This window comes from Triticum aestivum, chromosome 1D (assembly GCF_018294505.1).
Source record: "Triticum aestivum cultivar Chinese Spring chromosome 1D, IWGSC CS RefSeq v2.1, whole genome shotgun sequence".
Lineage (NCBI taxonomy): Eukaryota > Viridiplantae > Streptophyta > Magnoliopsida > Poales > Poaceae > Triticum > Triticum aestivum.
Window position 1 is genome coordinate 181,280,155 of NC_057796.1, and position 23,139 is coordinate 181,303,293.

Genomic DNA, 23,139 nt, shown 5'->3' on the forward strand with positions numbered 1-23,139 from the left:
GCGGCGGGGACGGCCCCTGTTCCGACCCCGGTCGGGGGAACAGGGAAGGGGGCGGGGGGAGTGGGAGATGGGCTAGGCCGGCTGGGCCGGGGGTCGGCCCAGTTGGGCCAGCGGTCCAGTGGGGGGGGAGGGCCTTCTCTCTTTTTTTTCTTTTTCTTTGCCTGTGCTGTGTTCTTTTGCTTTTTCTTTTTATTTGTTTATTTTCTTTTCTGTTTTATTTCATTTAAAAGTATTTAGGTATTTTATAAAAATGTGTTTTCTCCACCATAATTACCAGTGTATTATTTGGCACCCACCAAACATTTTTGTTCAAATTTTTGAAAACTTTTATTTTCCACTTTGATTTTAATTGAAGTTTGAACTAGGAGTTTGAAAAGAAATTTGATGCAATTGTGATCAAGCCCTGTTTAGCAACATGATTAGCTTAATCTCAGAGAGTTACTGTAGCATGATTCTCGGGGTGTTACAGCCATAGTTTGCTCATCATCTTCCGTGACATTGGCTCGTATCATGGCAATCTCCATTTCCTTGTAGTACTCTTCAACGCTCTTGGTTCCTTGCTTGAGTAGTTGGAGTTTCTTGAAGAGGTCGCGATTGTAGTAGGTTGGCACGAAACGTGCTCTCATGACATCCTTCATTTGCGCCCAAGTTGTGATGGGTGGTTCACCTCTTGCCGCTCGGCGCTCAATGACTTGTTCCCACCAAATAAGGACGTAGTCTTGGAACTCAAGGGATGCCATCGCGATCTTATTCTCTTCCTCATAGTTGTGCAAGCGGAAGATTTTGTCAACCTTCAATGCCCATGAAAGGTACTCTTCGGGATCATTGCTTCCGGAAAACTTGGGCATGGTGAACTTTAGCTTGTCGTAACGTTGCTCTTCATTGTGTTGGGGTCGGGGATGATGATATCCTTGACAAGGAGGATTGTCTCCCTCAAGTTGCTCTTGTCTTGGAGGATTTCCATTATCTTCTTGCTCTTGGTGAACTTGATGTTCTTGTCGAGCTTGTGGAGGAGCTTGCCGAGCTTGACGATTCACGCGAGCTTGGTATATTCGTTCTTGAACTTCATCATGAAGCGCTTCTTGTTGCTCATGGGCTTGACGGTTGCGCGTGGCTACGGCTCGACTTGAATATCAGAGGGCACATTGCGCCTCAAGTGCTTGAGCTTCATGTAGTTGCTGTTCTTGGCATTGTGCCTCGACATCTTGTGCATCTTGGTGTTCTCGCGCACGCTCTTCCTCTTGTTGTTGGCGTTGACATTGTCATTCTTGTGCTTGCGCGAAGGTAGCTTGGTTTTGACGGTGTCGATGTTCTTGCGCGCGAGCTTGCTCTTGAGAGTCGTTGTCGTGTAGAGGATTGCGGTTCGCTTGACGGTCTTGGCGCGCGGCTCGTCGAAGAGTGTTTGATGTCGGGGTACTTGAGCCGGAGATGGTGTCGTCCGAGTGTCGACTCGAGCGGCTCCGTCTTGAGTAGGACGAAGTGGTAGAAGAGCGGTTGACCAACAAAGCACGAATCTCGTCCATTCTTGCGTCATTCTCTTGTTTGTGGTTGTCGAGCTTGTTGTCGAAGTAGTCTCTTGTACGTTGCTCGGAGAGTCGCAAGTCGGTGGCGAGGTTGTCGATGCGTTCGTTCATTGCTTGTTGCTCTTGATGCAAAGCTCGTTGTGTACCAAAGAGGTGGCTCTTTGTGACGTAGGAGGACATGTCGTCGTCTTGCTCGATGAAGAGTGGGTTGGTAGAAGTACTTGGCCTATCCATCATTCCAAGAAAAATATGTGAGTGGGAGAAGGAGAAGAACTTATACCAAATGTACCTTGACCGATGTTGAAGATGGATCAACGATCACTCAAATGTGGAACAAGCAAATAGCACAATTGGTACCAATTCTTGTCGGTTTATCACACCTACACAAGTAAAAGCTTATGGTGGAGCTTGGTTAGGATGGTGGCACAAAATTTGATGCAATTGTTAGTGAGCTTCAATAATGTTGGAAAAGATTCACAAATTTGCAAATGCAACAAGTAGACCAATAGCAAGATAAGGTACACAGAAACACACACGCAAATAGATAAGTGGAGTCGTGCAACCAAGGAATGAGCCAAAATGTGGAATCCACGAAAATGCTCTTGTTGCACAACTCTAGAGAGATGCTAGCACGATTGCACAATAGGCGGATACGAAACTTGTGCACAACCTACTGAGAAAAAATGCAACGACTTCTATCCCAAGTATGCTATATGTATGTTTTGCCGATGATATGATCGAAGATGATCGAGTATGACAATCTTAATGTAGTATGATGCTATGGTTCTTGCTTATAAGCTCTTTGCTTATCTTTCCCTTTTGCTTAAAAGCTTTGTTTGGCTCTTTCTCATGCAAAACTTCACGAACCAAGATAGCAATTGTGTATGCGATGACAACTTTGTGACACAAAAGATGATACCAAGATATGTACCAAGATGATATGGCAAGTATGCAATGTAAAGTATGATCACTAATGTGCACATGGTGACGTTGCCGGCAATACTCAAAGGCTAGTCTCGATAGGTAAGATACGCAAAATTGGGCTATGGTGGTTATCAATGCAATGGCAAGAATGTATAATGATATCACGATACCAAGATGAGGTTACCGTTCTTGCTTACGGTATGGTGTCAAAATGGTGGAGTGGTTGATGATGACAAGTCTGTGGCGAAGATGAGCGGCGGTGATGTTGATGTCGAACCGTCCCTAAGTAGCCGAAACACATTAGGAAACGGAGACCCCAACTCAAATTCTCAAAGCAAAACATGTCAAAATTATCGTAATTGGTAGTGGGTAAGCGATTGTGGTGTTTGCGGAAAGCGATGGTGTTATGCGGAAGTGAAGGTGGTATGCAGAAGTGTACGTGGGCACCGAAGCAAAATTTGGTGAGAGTTAGGCGGGAAACGGGGCGGTGGATGGAAGTGATGCTGTCAGGGGCCGGATGTCCAAGGTGTCCGGATGTCCGGGGGTCAGGCCGGCTGTCCGGGCTATGGATCTGTGGACGAACTCGAAGAACTCCGCGTGGAAGAGGCAAATCCGGGGCAAAATTTGGGGGATTTTGTGGAGAAATTGCGGAAAAGATGGGGAAAAGCTAGATCTACCTGCCACACACGAAATCCGCGGATCAAATCCAACAAAACTTCATCACACCAACAAATCACAAAAAAATTGGGGGCTATTTTTGTGGGGAATTTTCGAATTATGGACAAAATCAACAAAACAAGGCTAGAAAACAAAGAGGGGAGGCTCCGAAATCGTGATCAACGTGGCTCATGATACCAAGATGATGTAGGGTGGAACCCTATACGGCCGATCTTTCACGAAAGGAGCGGATCCCACGATGAACACGAAGAACATGAGGGGTAACACGAGGGAAAACACGAGAGAATCACTCAAACCAACAAGATTCGGTCACACATATGCTAGATCCCAGTACACATAGAGATCACACGGTCCAAATCCAACAAGAGACGATACATAGGGTAACCGGTTCTTCTCCGTGAGGAGGTCTTGAGGTCTTCCCGTTAGGGGTCTTGAATCCAAGTGGATCTTCTCCGAAGAGGTGTCGGTCCCTCGTGGTGGAGTAGATCTGGATGGATGAGCGAGGCTCTATCTCACATATGAGCTATCACAACGCTAACCCTAGAAAGAGGGAGGAGGAGGAGTATATATAGTCTAGGTGGGAGAAGGGCTACATGGGCCTCGGCCCTTTACTCTGCGCAGACAGACGGGGCCAGATGTCCGGGCCTTCAGGAGGAGCCCGATGTCTGGGCTGGGGGGCCGGATGTCCGGGCTGGCGGGATCGGTCTTGAAGCTTTTTGGATAGGCTGTGTCTGGATTTCCGGGGTGGAGGCCAGATTTCCTGATCGGGGCCGGATGTCCGGGGCCTGGAGGCACTTGGCGGCTAGGCGGCTGCTGTGGGCGATGCTTTAGGGGCAGGATGTCCGCGGTCATGGCCGGATGTCCAGGGCCTGGAAGCTGTTCTTGACTCCTTCTGTTGGTTCTCTTCGTCCATGAACTTGGGGACTTGTCCGTCTTCACGTGCATCTTCGGGAGGGTCCTCTTGGTACCTAACCATCCACAACATTTCGGACTTAGGTAGTAGCCATGTCTCGAGTGGATCATATGTGATATCACTAAGGAAGGAAGTCACCTCGGTCTCGAGTGCTCTAGCTCGTGCTCGTGTCATAGGTCCTCTTGGCACTTGGTGAGACGATGGTAGGTCCATGGGGATGACCATAGGATGCTCCGCATCATAGGTGACATTAGAGTTGGTTGGTGTGTGTCATATGGTGTTATTTTAGTACGAACTCTTGATAGATCGATCGGAAAGAATAGCTTTGTTTTATTTTAGTACGAACTCTAGGATAGATTGATCGGAAAGAATAGCTTTGAGATGGTTTCGTACCCTACAACAATTTCTATCTTTTGTTCTCCGCTAATAGGAACTCGGGAGTGATTCTTTATTGCAGTTTGAGGGATAATCATATGATCCAACTATGTTAGCACTGTTGAGAGATTGCACTAGCAAAAGTACGGGCCCTAGGCCTCATTTTCAAGCATTGCAATACCGTTTTTGTGCCCGTGTACTATTTTCTACCGTGTTGTTTTTATTTATTCAGATTATAAAAATACATTTCTACCATCCATATTACACTTTTATCACCATCTCTTCGCCGAACTAGTGCACCTATACAATTTGCCATTGTATTGGGTGTGTTGGGGACACAAGAGATTTCTTGTATTTGGTTGCAGGGTCGTTTGAGAGTGGCCATCTTCATCATACACCTCTCATAGATCGATAAACCTTAGGTCATCCACTTGAGGGAAAATTGCTACTGTCCTACAGAACTCTGCGCTTGGAGGCCCAGCACGTGTCTACAAGAATAAAGTTGCGTAGTAGACATCTATTATCATAACAGCAACAAAATTAAACATAGGACTTTTATCATAGAACTTTTATCATATACTTCATGAATAAGTAACAGTTCATCACACAATCGAAGTACAAAGCAAAAACTCTATTAGAAACCAACAAACTATGTTCTTAGTCAAATTTGCAACTACAATTCATCATCTTTTCAGGAAGGGTCACGTATCGGAGCCTTTAGGCAAGTCCACATACTCAACCATCATATTGTCTTCTATAATTGCTAACACTCACCGCGTACACATGAGCAAAATGTTTCAACCGGACACATAGAAAGATAGGGTTTATAGTTCTGCCTCCCAACATATTCACCTCAAGGGTGATGTCAACAATAATAACTTATGCTATCTATATTCAACTGGACATATGTGCCTACATCTTTCCTCACCACATGATGCTTGCCAAAGGAGAAAAATAAAAAGGAATAGAAGGAAAACTTTAACTCTTTGCATAAAAGTAAATACCTAAAAGTAAAATATAGGTGTAACATCCCAATTTTCCTAAATTAGGTTGTTATTAGATCATTCATATGCATATCATATTTTTATTGCATTATTTGCTTTTTCTGAAATATTCAAATCATTACGCAATAAAGGCAATTTATTGGAGTGGAGATAACATGACTTCTCCCCTGTTTAAAATGTTCATAATGTGCGTAATATTATTTCCAGTTCGTTTGATATGTTCTGGTAATTTTTGCAATCTCGAAAATATTTTAATTGTGTGTTATTTTACTGTTTGTGTGGCCTTTTGCATCAAAATGAATTTCTAAAATTGCATTAGGTGAGGAACTAGTGTTCCTGTAGTTTATATTAGTAGTATATATTTTACTGTGAGTATTATATAAGTCCAATTTAGGTAATTCTTTTTCCTGTGCACTCAAAAAAAATCAGCACATTATCACAGTACCGCCTTTGCACATGTTTGCACTGTTCAAATTTGAATTCGTTTGAATTTGAATTAAACCTTCCGGAGGCCGTATCTTTCAAACCACTTATCGAATTCGAGTGATTCTTTTTGCATTGTGACCGTAGCGCAATTTAGGTGCTGTTAAGCTACTGTTGTTGGGTTTTTGAAATGGTTTTCTTGCTGTTGGTTTTGTTTTGGTTCTATTCGTGTTCCGGTGATTGATTTGTTGAATTGTGTGAAACATGTAGATTGTCCGGAGTGCGACGCGAGCTATTGTCAATAGTGTGACTTTCTGAACCAGAACCAAGGCAAGTTACATGTTGATCATCCTTTACCTATTGTTTTCTATGCATGTAGTTATATCACACTATGAATATATGCATGTATAGGATTAATATATAATTTTGCTATGCTGTTGAGCTATCTTCCCGTGTTTTGCAAATCGTGGTAGTTGTAGTTTGCTATGCTTTGTAGATGGGGGTGGTATTGAAGGGTGGTTTAAAGAACATCATGGTTTATACCCTCTGAATGTAAGTGGACGGCCGCCCAGGCTCAAAAAGATCAGACAGACTTAGTGACTAGTAACTTCCATGCGCAACCACTAGCTAAATGGGCTCTGTCTTAGTTGAGTAGGTTGTGGGATCCTCGCCCAGGTAAGCTAGCAGATGTAGATATGAGTAGGTGTACCGGCTGCCGGGGGTGGAGGTGACTGCTTCTGAAAGACTTCGTCTCAATCTTCGGGTTGAGTCTAGTGGGTAAAGTGTGCAAAACTCTGCAGAGTATTAAAACTAATCATGATTAGCCGTGCCCCGGTTATGGGTAAATTTGAGCGACTATGCCATTACAGTTGTTGGATGATCTTGACAGATGTGACACTTAATAAATTTGTTGGGCAACTTAATAAAGGGTAGGTTGGAGTTGATTTTTGCCAACTCAACCTTGTGTATTTAATTGTAGTGATAAAAGAACTAAATAAAAAATTGACTATTAGGTAGTTATTAGGATAAAATCAGCTTTCTGCAAAAATAAACCCTCAAGCCTTCCTTTTGATATACTATGCATATACATGTAGGTCTGCTTTATTATTACTCTTGTGTAACTTGCCAATACATTCAAAGTATTGACCTATATGGCTGCAACGTCTCATGTTGCAGGATATCCAGACGAAGAGTAAGGTACTGTTAGGGTCGCGAGTCTACACTCAGCATCGCCAGTGGGCTATGATGGGACTCATCGTTATTTTCTGCTACTTTCCGCTATTTGATTGATTAAAGCTAGCCAAGTGCTATGCAGATTGTTTTATTTTATATACTCTGGATCATATGTTGTAATAAATGATGCACTTGTTATTCTGGTATTCATCTATACTGTGTGTGCTAGCGAGTTCGATCCAGGGACTAGCACGGTAAGCACAGATACTCAAATCCTTCGAGGTTTGGTCGTTACAGATGGTATCAGAGCAGTGTGTTGACTGTAGGACGTGACCCTAGAAAATGGATTAGAAAAGCCATAGGAGTGAAAATTATTTTATAAACTAGCTATACTTCTTGCTGTTTATTAGTTAACCCCCTCAAGTATCTTGAACAGTTAAGTAGGAACTAGTGCTGAGACCACCATTCATGTTTGTTTTATATTGCAACGTTATCGTGTTAGCATATCTGATTATGCCCACTTTCGTGGTATGAAGATACTAGATTGTTTGCTTGATTGGTAGTTTGTTTGTTAAATTATATCTTGTCGAAATTATTCGACTATATATATATAATATTATCATATTGTTTGTTGTTTGTTTGTTGGTGTTATTCGTCGTTGTGTTTTGTTGCCTTGATCATATTGTGCATATGGGTAGAATATAATTATATATATAGTCTTTAGCCCTATTATATATATAACTCATCTATTCTTGCCAACCAAAACCCTTAGTATGCCTATTAGAGTGATTTCTCCAGGAGATGAGATGATAGCAGGTGTTGGTTGTCATCAGTTGACCTTGTCTATTGGGAAGCATGTGTTTCCTACAGATTTGATTATATTAAAGTCACAAGGCTGGATATTATTTTGGGTATGGATTGGTTGCAGTTATATAAAGGTCGTATTGACTGTGCTAGTCGATCTATTATTCTTAGTGCACCAGGAGGGAAGAGGATCAAATATGTATGTAAGTATAAGCGTGATCAGGTACAGGTGAACTCTCTTAAGGGGGGTAGCCTGGAAGAGGTGCCAGTCGTGAGGGATTATCCAGATGTGTTTCCAGAGGAGTTGCCAGGTATGCCACCAGATAGAGATATTGAGTTTCTTATTGATTTAATACCGGGCACTGGACCTATTGCAAAGAGACCGTATAGAATGCCTCCTCAAGAGTTGGAGGAATTGAAGAAGCAGGTAAGAGAAATGCAGGCACAAGGATTTATTCGCCCAAGTTCATCACCTTGGGGAGCTCCAATTTTGTTTGTGGAGAAGAAGGATGGGACCTTGAGGATGTGTGTTGATTATCGTTCTCTGAATGAGGTAACCATTAAGAATAAGTATCCTTTGCCTATGATAAATGATCTATTTGACCAGTTGGAGGGAGCTACTGTGTTTTCTAAGATTGACCTTCCTTTTGGTTATCATCAATTGAAGTTTCGTGAGCAAGATATTCCCAGGACTGCTTTTACCGCGAGGTATGGGTTGTATGAATATACTGTTATGTCATTTGGATTGACTAACGCCCCTGCATACTTCATGAATATGATGAACAAGGTGTTTATGGAGTTCTTGGATAAATTTGTGGTTGTTTTCATTGATGATATATTGGTGCTCTCCAAGAATAAGCAAGAGCATGAGGTGCATCTACGTTTGGTAATGGAGAAACTGAGGGAACATCAGCTATATGCCAAGTTCAGCAAATGTGAGTTTTGGCTGGATGAGGTAGCATTCCTTGGACATGTTGTGTCAGGTAATGGAGTTGCAGTTGATCCATCTAAGGTTGCTGCAGTTACAGAGTGGGAGACACCCACGACAGTTGGAGAGATTTGCAGCTTTTTGGGCCTTGCAGGTTATTACAGGAGGTTTATTGAGAACTTTTCCAAGATCGCAAAGCCTATGACTGAATTGCTGAAGAAAGAGAAGAAATTTGTTTGGACTGATGAATGTGAAGCCAGTTTTCAGGAGTTGAAGCAGCGTTTGGTTACAGCACCAGTCTTAACTCTGCCGGATATACATAAGGAGTTCCAGGTATATTGTGATGCTTCTCGTCAAGGACTTGGGAGTGTTTTGATGCAGGAAGGTAAAGTTGTTTCATATGCTTCACGTCAGCTTAAGAATCATGAGCATAATTATCCTACACATGATTTGGAGTTAGCCTCAGTTGTGCATGCATTGAAAACTTGGAGGCCATATCTTATTGGTAATCATTGTGATATATTTACTGATCATAAGAGCTTGAAGTATATTTTTACTCAGAAGGATTTGAACCTCAGGCGGAGGAGATGGTTGGAGCTTATTAAGGATTATGATTTGAATGTGCAGTATCATCCTGGTAAGGCTAATGTTGTTGCTGATGCATTGAGTCATAGGAGCCATGCTAATGCAATTAATATTGATAATATGCCACCGGAGTTATGTGAGCAGTTCAGGAATCTCAGGTTGGAGATGTTCCTAAGGGATATTTGGCAACACTTGAGGTAAAGCCTACTTTGCTTGATAGGATCAGAGAAGCTCAAAAGGGTGATAAGGAGATTGCTGAGGCAAAAGAGAATATGGTTAAAGGTAAGGCAGAAGGTTTCCATGAGGATGAACATGGGGTCATATGGTTTGAAAAGCGTATTTGTGTACCTCAAGATGCAGATATCAAGAAGTTGATTCTTCAGGAGGGACATGATTCACCTTATTCTATTCACCCAGGTAATACTAAGATGTATTTGGATTTGAGGGAAAGATTTTGGTGGCCTAGCCTGAAGAGGGAAATTGCTGGATATATTGCAACATGTGATGTGTGCCAGAGGGTTAAAGCAGAACATCAGATACCAGCAGGTTTGTTACAGCCATTGCCTATACCTGATTGGAAGTGGGATGAGAGTGGTATGGATTTCATTACAGGTCTACCCAGGACTCGGTCAGGTTATGATTCTATTTGGGTAGTTGTTGATCGTTTGACTAAAGTTGCTCACTTCATCCCGGTAAAGACTACTTATACCAGTGCTCAGCTAGCAAAGATTTATATGTCTAAAATTGTTTGTCTGCATGGAGTTCCAAGGAAGGTAGTGTCTGATAGAGGTACTCAGTTCACATCCAAGTTTTGGCGTCGGTTGCATGAATCCTTGGGCACCAGGCTGGAGTTCAGTACAACTTTCCATCTGCAGACTAATGGGCAGACAGAGAGGGTAAACCAAATTTTGGAGGATATGTTGAGAGCTTGTGCTTTGGACTATGGGTCCAGTTGGGATGATAATTTACCTTATGCAGAGTTCTCATATAATAACAATTATCAGGCTAGTCTGAAGATGGCACCGTTTGAGGTATTGTATGGTAGAAAGTGCAGGACACCATTGATGTGGGATGAGGTTGGAGAGCGCCAGTTCTTTGGACCAGACTTGATTAGAGATGCTGAGGAGAAGGTCAAGTTGATTCATGACAGGTTGAAGATAGCACAGTCCAGGCAAAAGAGCTATGCAGATGCAAAACGTAAGGAGGTGACATATGAGGTAGGAGACCGTGCATATCTTAGAGTTTCACCACATAGTGGAATTAAGAGGTTTGGAATTAAGGGTAAGCTAGCACCACGTTTTGTGGGACCTTACAAGATCTTGGAGCGCAGAGGAGAGGTAGCTTATTAGCTGGAGTTGCCAGAATCCTTGTCAGGAGTTCATGATGTGTTTCATGTATCTCAGTTGAAGAAGTGCCATGCAGAGATGATGGATGTTCCATTGAGGGACACAATGCCACTTGAGGCAATTCAGTTGGAGAGTGATTTGACATAAGAGGACAAGCCTGTTAATATTTTGGAGACAACAGAGAGAGTTACTCGCATCAAGACAATTAAGTTATGCAAGGTCCAGTGGGATCATCACACCGAGGAGGAAGCTACCTGGGAACGAGAGGAAGATCTCAAGCAGGATCACCCACACCTATTTGCTAGCCAGCCCGAATCTCGAGGGCGAGATTCATCTTAAGGGGGGTAGGTTTGTAACATCCCAATTTTCCTAAATTAGGTTGTTATTAGGTCATTCATATGCATATCATATTTTTATTGCATTATTTGCTTTTTCTAAAATATTCAAATCATTATGCAACAAAGGCAATTTATTGGAGTGGAGATAACATGACTTCTCCCCTGTTTAAAATGTTCATAATGTGCATGATATCATTTCCAGTTCGTTTGATATGTTCTGGTAATTTTTGCAATCTCCAAAATATTTTAATTGTGTGTTATTTTACCGTTTGTGTGGCCTTTTGCATCAAAATGAATTTCTAAAATTGCATTAGGTGAGGAACTAGTGTTCCTGTAGTTTATATTAGTAGTATATATTTTACTGTGAGTATTATATAAGTCCAATTTAGGTAATTCTTTTTCCTGTGCACTCAAAAAAAATCAGCACATTATCACAGTACCGACTTTGCACATGTTTGCACTGTTCAAATTTGAATTCGTTTGAATTTGAATTAAACCTTCCGGAGGCCGTATCTTTCAAACCACTTATCGAATTCAAGTGATTCTTTTTGCATTGTGACCGTAGTGCAATTTAGGTGTTGTTATGCTACTGTTGTTGGGTTTTTGAAATGGTTTTCTTGCTGTTGGTTTTGTTTTGGTTCTATTCGTGTTCCGGTGATTGATTTGTTGAATTGTGTGAAACGTGTAGATTGTCCGGAGTGCGACGCGAGCTATTGTCAAGAGTGTGACTTTCTGAACCAGAACCAAGGCAAGTTACATGTTGATCATCCTTTACCTATTGTTTTCTATGCATGTAGTTATATCACACTATGAATATATGCATGTATAGGATTAATATATAATTTTGCTATGCTGTTGAGCTATCTTCCCGTGTTTTGCAAATCGTGGTAGTTGTAGTTTGCTATGCTTTGTAGATGGGGGTGGTTCGTGTATTCATTGAGCTTATGTGAGGATTATAAATATAACAAATTGCGTAGTAATTAAGGACTTAATTCACCTCTGGGCGGAATTGGTATTGAAGGGTGGTTTCAAGAACATCATGGTTTATACCCTCTAAATGTAAGTGGACGGCCGCCCAGGCTCAAAAAGATCAGACAGACTTAGTGACTAGTAGCTTCCATGCGCAACCACTAGCTAAATGGGCTCTGGCTTAGTTGAGTAGGTTGTGGGATCCTCGCCCAGGTAAGCTAGCAGATGTAGATATGAGTAGGTGTACCGGCTGCCGGGGGTGGAGGTGACTGCTTCTGAAAGACTTCGTCTCAATCTTCGGGTTGAGTCTAGTGGGTAAAGTGTGCAAAACTCTGCAGAGTATTAAAACTAATCATGATTAGCCGTGCCCCGGTTATGGGTAAATTTGAGCGACTATGCCATTACAGTTGTTGGATGATCTTGACAGATGTGACACTTAATAAATTTGTTGGGCAACTTAATAAAGGGTAGGTTGGAGTTGATTTTTGCCAACTCAACCTTGTGTATTTAATTGTAGTAATAAAAGAACTAAATAAAAATTTGACTATTAGGTAGTTATTAGGATAAAATCAGCTTTCTGCAAAAATAAACCCTCAAGCCTTCCTTTTGATATACTATGCATATACATGTAGGTCTGCTTTATTATTACTCCTGTGTAACTTGCCAATACTTTGCTAACCCTAAACATGTCCCTAGGTACGAATTATATAGGCTTGGGTAGGTTGGAGGTGAAGTGGATGCGAAGAGGAGGCCCAACAGCCCGCATCAGCCGGCCATCCTGTAGGCCCTATGCGCACGGTACACGCCTGTGCACACGGGGTGCTACAGCCGTAGCTCCCTGTGTAGCCCGTGGGCACGGGGTCTTGGGGGCCCGTGCGCACGGGGTCGCCTGGGACCTTCTGTCCAGATTCTTGGGGACTCCTTCTTCGTTCTTGGCGACTTGGGGTGCTTCTCCTCGGACTTGGTGGCGCTCCTTAGCTGCTTGGCGGTGTTCCTCTTCATACCTAATGAGGCATAGAGTATCTTGGTGAGGTAGCACCCAAGTTTCGTTTGTGTCCATATGCATGTCAAGTAGGAAGGAGTTCACCTCGGTTTCCAATGCACGTGCTCTAGCTCTTGTCATAGGTCCACGTGGGGCTTGAAGTGCTGGTGTAGAATCCATGGGGTTGATGGAAGGATGCTCTGTATCACTTCTCCTCCCTCTTGGCGGCGTGGCTCCTGGCATCGACGATGCACTGTTCTATCAACGACTGCAGCCTTTCGGCAACGGGCGTCGACTCCCTCGCAGTCTTGGCTTTCTTGTTGCCATCAGGACGCCCTTCTTCCGCCACTGAGGCAGGCGCGTCCAGGTTGTAGACATCGTCCTTGGTCTTGGCGAGAGCGAGCCGACACTCTGTCCATTTCTCGCACGACTCGATCCTGGTGAAGACGTGAAGTAACTTGAACTCCTGGTCGTTGTTGTCCTGGTGAAACATGTCGAACATTTGGACCATCTGCATAGACGAAAAACAAGTGTCGGCGAAGTCCACGACGAAGAGTTGGGCCGGCGAGCCATGGACATACCTGACGCTCAACGTTGGCGCCGCTCTCCGGGCGAGCAATGACCTCCTCCTGATTCCCACGCCACTTGTTGTAGGCCTATTGGATGGTCGCTCAATGGTTGGCCATGGCCTTCTCGCCGCGATCCATGCGGATGCTGGCGAACTCGGGGTCGACCATCTTGCGCTCGTCGAACGCCGTCTTGACCCTTCTCCAGTAGGTGTCGGCGTTCTGATTCGAGCCGGTGATTGGGTCGATGCTGACAGTCTTCCATGCTTCGGCGAGGCACTCGTCTTCCTTTGGCTTCCACTTGACGCGAGGCTCGCTCGGCCTGGAGTTGGACGACTACCTCTTCCTTCCCCCTTTGGCCGGTGGCTCCGCCGGTTTTTCCTCTTCCACCTCCTCCTCGACATCGTCGTGGTCGACGTCCTCCATGTCGATGGCGGTGTCCATTGTTTTGTCTTGCATGCGGAACTCGGGGCACGAAGCGGCGGCGGCCGAGCCGTTCGTGATGATCTCGTCCATCTTGGGGTCGGTGCTGTTGAAATATGGCGCCGAGCTTGGTGCAAAGGGCAGGGGTCCACGGCGTAGAGTCGGCACGGGCAAGCTTGAGTACGTCGGCGAGTAGCCGAACTGGGTGTTGAGGCCGACGATGAACGCGGGGGAGGGCGTGCACGGGTCGGGGCTGATGAAGACCGAGGGGGACACGCGCGACGCAGAGCAATGCAGGAAGGTGATGTCGGGGTTGAAGCCACCGAGCACGTCACCGTCGGCGTAGTCAAGCGAGGGCGCATACCCCCACACTGGCGGCGAGAAGTTGGCCGGCGATGCGACGCTCTGCTGCCTACCCCAAGCGCCTTGTGGGTACTGGCCTGCCTGTTGAGGCGGAAGGAGTTGGCGCCCGTTCGCCATGCCCGCGCGAGACGCCTCCTCCTGCTCCGCCGCCGCGTCCCTGCCCTTCTTCATGTTGAGCCCGTTTCGCCGATCGTTGGTGACCGCCACCCGGCGATCAACGTCGGCCTTCCACTCGGCGTTCGTCAAGCCCGGGGGCCTTGGCATCGGAGCCCTCGGCTTCCTCGGCTTTGGCTGGGCGGGACCGGTGGCTAGGCGAGGGGGCACATACTTCTTCGGTGGCAAGGCGGGCGGACCTGGGGAGAATGGCGGGAGCTGCGGGGGAGATGGGGTGGTGGGGAGGAAAAGGGAGGGAAAGGCGGAAAACAGCGGGAAAATCGGTCGGTGTCGCCGACAGTACGGGTCCACGCGCCTTTTCGCTTTCGCCGGTGCCCCCGGCGCCCGCTGGTGTGCTGGGTTCTGCTAGTTTCATCGGTTGTAATTTCGGCCCAAACCAGCGAAAAACGAGGATCTGGGACTCGGGTAGGCGATTTTTTCATGTGCCGGCGGTAAAGAAGGCTTCCTGGTGGCTGTTGTGTGTGTGTGGGTGTGGGTGGGGTGGGGGAGGGGGCGGGTGGAGATGCTCTTATGCACAAGTCTCATAGCTCAAACGAGCTGGCCCTTCATCATTTTAAACAAACCAGTCGTGCAATCTGCAAGAATCCCGTCTCCTCCTCTCCCGTCGTCTCTTCTCCCCGGAGGTCGGAGGGAGGGAGGAAGAGAACAAGGCCAAAAAAAAAAGAAGGGAAGAGAGACACAGAGGAAAAAAGCTCGCACATACGGGAACGCCTGATCCAAATCGAATCCCCTCCTTACGGAGAAACCCAAAATCCAGAGAAAAGACCGCGCAAATCCGGCCAGATTTGGCCCTCGATCTCGCGCGTGGTCCACCGGGAGGTTTCGCGAGATCTCCCGCGGGTTCCTCCAGCGCTTGGTCTGGCGCCGCAGAGGGCAGGATGAGCTCGCGGATAAAGGAGATGGTGCGGGTGGCCACTGCACGGCTGGGCGGCGAGCCTTCGCCGCGGGCGGGGCCTTCTCAGCCCGGGCGCGCGGAGTCGTCCAGGACGGCACGGCTCGGCGGCGGAGGCGCCAGCCTCCGGCGGCAGCCCCAACCGCAAGCGCCCACCGTGCGCACCATCTACTGCAACGACCGCGAGGCCAACGCGCCCGTCGCATACAAGGTACAGGCCTGGCTTTCCTCCTCTAATTCGGTTGATTCGTCTCGAAGCGTAGGGCTCTATGTGCCTAGATCTCGTTACCACCTGTGTGTTCCGTGTTCGGTCGGTTGGGTTGGAGATATCCATTTGGTACAGTGAGCTAGTAGAGCAGTGCAGCTTGTTTCGGTTTACATAGTCATTAATACTGATTATTCCACGAGAAAGTCACTTAGGGTCTGTTTGTCCTCGAGTGCTGCATTTCTAGTCAACTATGAGGCAATTGGGTGGATCAGAGCCTGTCTGATTGTTTGAATTACTAGTCACTTAGATTGCTACGGCAGCAATACAAACATACTAGATGCTACTGGCGTTTAGGTTTGAAGAGCTCAGATGAATAGGCTGGACTATTCTATACATCCATGATCCATCCACTTAACCGCACCTCTGCGTGATGCTTGCTGTGTCGATTACTGAACTTGTTTCCAGTCAGGGGCTCAGGGCAGCCAACTCACCTCTTGATGGCTGCAAGCTGAAGCAACCTATTTACTTGTGAGGGGAATGGTTGCTCTCCACGTCATTCATTGCCATGTTAGCTTTCCATGATAATGCTGTTGGTCTAATTGTAATACTCCATTTTATGCCACAAAATAATGGGAAACACTGTTACTTGCCACTTGCCTTTATTTTATTATCTTAACCATAATTTATCTGATCCCTGCAAAACTGCCCCAGTATTGTAAGTAGATGCATTCATAAATTTTCACTGACACTCCACCTTTCCCCGTACATATGCTAGTGTAAACAAATGAATATATTCTGGATCGATACTGTGAAGATCAAGCTATATCACTTATCATTTTATCAACAACTTCTAGTTTGTTTGACCATGCAATCAACTCTTTCTGTTTAGTTTGACAGTCTGCCGCGTGTAGCATATCAAATCATCACTTTTATAATTCTAATGCCAGAGCCCCACCTTGGTTTTTCTAATAATCCGTATCTTATATTTCTTGAACATTCTCGTGCATTCTCGTAAATTTTCACTGACACCCCACCTTTCCCGTACATGCTAGTGTAAACAAATGAATATATTCGGGATCGATACTGTGAAGACCAAGCTATATCACTTCTCATTTTACATCCTCTAGTTTGTTTGACCATGACTCTTTTTGTTTAGTTTCACAGTCTGCCGTGTGTAGGGTATCAAATCATCAGTACTGTAATTCTAATACCAGAGTCCCACCTTGTTTTTTTTTCTAATAATTCATACCTTATTTCTTCAACATTCTTGTTCATCATTTCCAGGGAAATTCTGTATCGACTACAAAGTACAGCGTATTGACATTTCTACCTAAAGGATTGTTTGAACAGGTATTGATACGTTGTTTTTTGTTTGTTACATATTCTGTCGACAAACCCTATAAATTTGTCATCTTTTAAAGTGAATTTGGCCTTTGTTTTTTTTGCCTTGAAGCAACACGAAACTATTATCTTGTTTTTTTGAGAAAAAGCAAAAGCTTTGTGTCCCGATGTATCGAATAGGTAGGAGTAAAGGTTATTTACAAACGTGAGTGGGCACAGCAAAATCGGAATAGAAATGCAGAAGAGAGACCACACGGGGAAATAAATGAACATCCCAACCCTCAGGCCTGCAGGCAACTTGCCCGATGGTGCCCGTTCGAACCCGTGCGTGACCCTCATCAAGGATCATGTTGCGAATGGCGTGAGAGTCTGGTTGCGTGCTGTCGAAGGTGCAGGCGTTCCTGTGCGCTTCTAGATCATTTAGGACGTGAGAGGCGTGGTGCTTGCGAGGCCCTTGCATTGCTTTGGAGGAGTTCTCTGCTTGGCCGGCAGCCACCTGACGACGAGTGACTTGCCAGTGACGGGGCCACTGATGGTGGCATAGATCCAGGGGAGACCTCACGCCAAACGACCGTGGCAAACGGGCAGTCAAGCAGAAGGTGCTGCATGGTCAACAAAGTTTGGCCACATAACATGCAGGGGGATTGCGTGGCAGCTCACGATAAGCTAGGCGCTGCGCTGTTCAAGAATGATCCAGACCAGCCAGCTAGAAGAAAAACTTGACCTTACACGGAGCCAAGCCTTCCAGGTGAGCTTCCAGGCATGCCAGTTGACTAAATCATGGAAGGTCGCCGCCTGAACGGGCAAAGTAGACCTGGACTCCCATCCATTTCCAGACAAGGCAGCCAGGTTCATCAGAAAGTTTGGCTGCAGCCACCGCCCGCCAGAGCAGCACGAACTGCTGAAGGTTCGGCAACGAAAGGCTGCCGAGGATGTTGCCGATCCAGGCCCCATTCTCAAGCCCTTGGGCAACGTGTGTACTTTAAGTCGACGCTTAGGGGCCTTGGTGAGGATGCAGGCGCGATTTCAAACACAACACAATCGCCGAGCAAAAGATCAGACCGATAGCAGCAGGATTGCCCATTGCCAAGCTTAGTGAAAGTGAAGGTGCGGAATAGGGCATGCTCAGGGGTCAAGGCTTGGAGGTCGAGCCCAAACTAGGGCTTGGATGGGTCAGTTTTACTGTACCAAAGCCACCGAAGACGCAGCGCCATGCCCGTGCGTCCAGGTGGAGGAGTCCAAGGCCGTCAAGCTCAAGTGGATGACAGGCGTGACTCTGATTCACCACACAATTGCCACCATTGGCCTCCTTGCGCACGATGATTCTTGTTGCACTGCTTGATGATCTTTCTTGGAGGGGTGAGAGCCAACAACTGATGGATTGGAATAGAGGTCAACATAGACTGAACAAGCGTGGCAGCCTTTTGGCGGTGCGTTCGATGAGAGGCTGCAAGCCTGCAACTGTCTATAAGTTGTGCGTTTGACCGTCAGGGCCCATATACGTCAGCGGGAGTTTAGCAATCTGGTAACTGAACCAGGAAATTTCCTCAATGTGCTCATGAACGCAGTTGAGGGCTGTGGCGGAGCTCTTGCGGAGGTTTGCTATCTGCTCGGAGGGATTGCAAAACACTGTTAGAAGCAGGCTGAAGTAGAGAAGCAAAGATGAGCTGGGGCTGAGCACAGAATAATATTATTTCTGAAGCTGTTGCTTGTATTTGCTGTGCTGAGGTCTATATATGTTTTTTTTTTGAGGGAAGGTCTATATATGGTTTATGGCAAGTCTGTTGTTAAACCAAACAGACCATGTAGCTCTTGTAGATGCAGTAGAGGCGAAATTCAAATTGACTAATGGTAGGCTTGAGCCCAAGTTCACCCTACCAAATGTATTTACTAGCCAATATTTTGGTCAAGTTTTTGCTTGGCCATGAATTGGCCAACAATTGCTAAAAAGTTAAACTAGAGCTGCCAAATAGTCATGGGCAATCCAATATATCGGCAACCATCCAAACAAGCATCAAAACTTTGGTCATGTCCAAATAACTGGTAGGGTGGGTATTGGCAACCATCCAAACACACCCTAGATGTCTGCCTGCATACACCTTACTTTCTAAGGAAACTTAGTCGACCTATACTAATACTAGTTAATAAAGACAAAGGGCACAAGGATTGCAACAGCATTCCCTCCTAAACCTCGTGTGTCTACTTGGCACTGATCTTGACCATTCCAATCCTTGTGCTGAGCTTATGGAAATGAACTCGCCCTAATGCCTTTGTTAGGATGTCTGCGAGCCGGTCCTTGGTGGCAACGGAATCAGCAGAGATGCTTCCAAGCATTCAAAGATGAAATGATACCGGGCATCAATATCCTTTCCTTGCCCTGCTCGTGCAAAACTGAGCTCTGCTGAGTGCCAGCGCAGACTTGCTGTCCATCTTCAGCTTGACAGTGTCATCTCTCTTCCTGTTTGGGCTGCCGAGCAACTGTGCCAGCCAGATGGCTTGGAGTGTTAAGTGGCACGGTTCAAGTGGCTTGGAGTGTTAAGTGGCACGGTTTTCAAGCAATTTGAAGTTCTAGATATGTAGAAGTTGGAAGTGAACCAAATTGAACTCAAATGCTATAGAAGGGATCACAAAAGTAAGGATGGGGAGGCAAAAAGAGAAACCCACGCACAAAGATATTGGGGCTTGTGCAACCAAGAAAGTACAAAATTGGCCTAACAAAGACAAAGCTCGTGTTGCACAAACTCAAGAAGAGATGCAACTTGGCACTTGTAGGGCAAGATTCGCAAAGCTTGGCAGCAACCTACGTTTGCAAGCAAATGATTCCTATACAATGTATCTTTTGCAAAAGCATCTTTTTCTTGAACTCTCTTTGCTTATAAGCTACTCCCTCTAGTACCGCTGTTACGACCCGATGTAAAATCCGTCGACATCGTTGCATGGACTGTTAGATCATATGAGTTTGGTATTTGACAATGCATTGAGGTCCATCATCTTGTCACACATTGTAAGCTGTATTTTGGCAACATAATTCTGACAGTCTGATAGTTCGTCATTAGGTAAGGGGTATTGTAATATTGCACTATTGCAATGAGCTTTATACGCTATAATTATTGAATCAAGTAATGCTTGTTATAAATACAATGCATGTTTCCATACTGAACAAAGCAGCTTTGCAGTGACAGCTGCAACGTCGATTTAAGTGTTATTGTATTATTCGATAGCAATATGACCTTGGAACCTTTTGTAATTCATTTTTCTTTTCTTTTTTGCTTTGACAGTTCAGGCGGGTGGCAAATCTTTACTTCCTCATGATTTCAATCTTGTCGACTACACCAATTAGGTATCTGTGTGTGTGTGTGTGTACCTATGGAATTATGTAGTTGCAACTTCAAACTTCTGAGCATAGCAAGCCCATGATTCAATCGCCCTTTACTTCCCTTTAGCTTTACTTCTAACAATCTTAAGATCATACTTGCTTGTACTTTTGCAGTCCAGTCCACCCTGTCACCAACGTGGTTCCCCTTAGTCTAGTACTTTTGGTGTCACTCATCAAGGAAGCTTTTGAGGACTGGGTTAGTATATTGCCAGCTGCTACACTATTTTATTGTGCTATCGTAATGAGGATATCTGATGCCTTTCCCTTTTGTTTGTTTCCTGTCCTTAATACAGAAACGTTTCCAGAATGATATGTCAATTAATAATGCACATGTCGATGTATTGCAAGGTCAAAAATGGGAAAGTAGTCCATGGAAAAGACTGCAGGTTGGAGATATTGTGAGGGTAATGTCTCAAATCTTTCTTATTGCGTATTGATCAATTGGTCTGTTGCTTTCTAAAATTAATACACTTGATCTTTTGTCATGTCTTTAGTTCAATCTTGAGCTTGAAATGCATAAAGAAAAAAACTAATAGTGATGGGCACTTTTTAGAGCAGATCAAGCAAGACAGTTATTTCCCTGCTGATTTGCTCTTCCTATCGAGTACGAATGCTGATGGTGTCTGCTATATAGAGGTTAATAATTCATTCTTACATGTTCCATTTTTTTGCTCAAATTGGAAGTATTAATTGAACATCAGAGAAAACTTTCTTCTAATTGATGTGTTTTATATATTTTTATTTATTTTAGACAGCAAATCTTGATGGGGAAACCAACCTGAAAATAAGGAAGGCTTTGGAGAAAACTTGGGACTATGTTCTTCCTGAAAAGGCTTCGGAATTCAAAGGTTATTCATGTATTTCTTTTGTTTCATCTCGAGGACATTCTATTCCATAGTTGGTGGAATTAAGGAAGCCTTGTACTTCCTCTGAACTTCGCATAATCATTCTACCTTTTCTGAACTTCACATTCACATTCTCTGTTTTGCTTATGACTTACAGGTGAAATACAGTGTGAACAGCCAAACAATTCGCTTTACACATTTACCGGTAATCTTATTGTGGACAAGCAAACCATACCAATTTCACCAAACCAAATACTTCTAAGGGTAAGTTCTGTTCATGCTGTGTTTTCTTTTCTCGTTTCTTATTGAGAAAATTGGAACCATTCCACTGCGAAGTTGGCATCACGAAAAATGCAACTAACTGTTAGAATGACTTGTGGGTTCTGTTGCTCGAGAAAAAGACAGGTGGGTCCAGGTCTTACATGTCAGTTAGACATGACGTCATTTTTCAAACTTGCCAACTTTTGAGTGGCATGATTCAGAATTTCCCTCTTGGGTTTGTTTGGATGAGATTTTTTCCTTGGAAAGTTTAGGTATTTAGTTACCAAAGCCTTCCAATTGAAGGCCCCTTATCCAAATGGACCTTCTATATTTGTTTACAAGATTATACACTTGCCAAGTTGTTTACAAGTTATAAATATCGTCAAAAACAATGTCACCATCAATGCCTTCACTCACATCCTTTTCACTTTAACCACAAACATGAAACATCTTTTGTTGGGCATATTCGAATGACATCATCAGTAAAAAAATAATAGTGTAATGTGATACTTATTATAGCTTTCGCAAACGAGAATAGTGACGAGCCGATGATACAAGTATTTAGTTAGAAAAGTTCAAAAATTTCAACTTCTCACTTCTTCTCCAGTCTCAAATGTTGGACAAGCAGCTACTGGTTTAACCAGTTTCCGGAAATTGTACAAGAAATAAGCTAGTGTTTGTTACAAGTATATAGAAATCTTATGGCCAAAAGTTATATTTCCAACACTTCCAGAAGTAATTTTTTTTTGAATTTCGAGTTACGAGCAGAGATAGTAGACCTGCAATGCTCCAAGGTGGAAGCTGCTTAGATGTATGGGCTTTTGCGAGTTTTTTGCAGTGTGACCATCTGAGCACCCATGCGAAGGTGCTTGCACTGCAGGGCTAGACTACATTGGATGCTTGGTGACATGAATTCTCCCTTCTAACCAACTTTTATGCACCTCCTGGCATGGATTTCGAGTCGCGCAAGCGACTAGTCGATGAGTTGCAAAAAAATGTCGACTCGACTTAGTGACTCAAGTAGCGAGCCACGACTAGTCGCAACTGCAGGCTCGACTTTTAACGAGTCGCTACCCCAGAGTGACTCGGATGAGTCGCAACTCGAAAACCATGCTTCCTGGGTTGGGAGATGCTCTGATATTTTTTCTTCTTTTCAGTGTTTACTTTCATCAGACTTAATAGTTGCTTGCACAGCAATCCATTCTATCTCTGTACGTTTGTGCCTTCGCAGTAGACCATAACTTCACACTACCTTTTTTCTGCAGGGATGCAGCCTTCGTAATACCGAGTACATTGTTGCGGTTGTTATATTCACGGGCCACGAGACGAAAGTATGGGCTATTTTGTGTTTCCTACGTATTCAACTTGTTGTGATTTGTTTCTGGTTTTCTTATTTACTGCAGCGGAACACTATTGCAGGTTATGATGAACTCAATGAATGTTCCTTCTAAAAGAAGCACATTGGAGAAAAAGCTAGACAAGCTTATTCTAGCTCTATTTGCAACCCTCTTTACGATGTGTGTCATTGGTGCTATTGGAAGGTAAGCTTTTTCGTGATTCACTTATTTTTTTGACATGTCTATTCTGTACAATTTGTTTACATGCACATTCTTAAAATTAGCAATACCGCTTAGGTATATGTTCTGGAGGCTTGCACTTGCATTTTTTTTAGCTTCTTAGTTGGCCATAGAGAAAAATTTCTAGTTTTAAAAATTATGACAGGGT

General features: G+C 44.4%; 1 protein-coding gene across 6 annotated transcripts in view; it reads left to right on the top strand.

Annotated features, from left to right (window-relative positions):
• Positions 1-15,029: 15,029 nt before the first annotated feature.
• LOC123180881 (phospholipid-transporting ATPase 3) overlaps positions 15,030-23,139 on the top strand; it is a 17,678-nt gene continuing 9,568 nt past the window's right edge. Inside the window, exons 1-10 of one of the 6 annotated variants that reach the window (XM_044593055.1) lie at positions 15,030-15,594; positions 16,876-16,941; positions 20,211-20,272; positions 20,423-20,504; positions 20,602-20,712; positions 20,867-20,944; positions 21,060-21,156; positions 21,311-21,417; positions 22,680-22,745; positions 22,834-22,955. In XM_044593055.1, coding sequence (XP_044448990.1) covers positions 15,370-15,594; positions 16,876-16,941; positions 20,211-20,272; positions 20,423-20,504; positions 20,602-20,712; positions 20,867-20,944; positions 21,060-21,156; positions 21,311-21,417; positions 22,680-22,745; positions 22,834-22,955 — 1,016 coding nt within the window. In that variant the 5' untranslated portion in view covers positions 15,030-15,369. Of the gene's footprint in view, positions 15,595-16,873; positions 16,942-20,210; positions 20,273-20,422; positions 20,505-20,601; positions 20,713-20,861; positions 20,945-21,059; positions 21,157-21,310; positions 21,418-22,679; positions 22,746-22,833; positions 22,956-23,139 lie in introns of those variants that run through there. The other 5 variants (XM_044593056.1, XM_044593060.1, XM_044593057.1 and 2 more) reach the window with 5 other exon arrangements.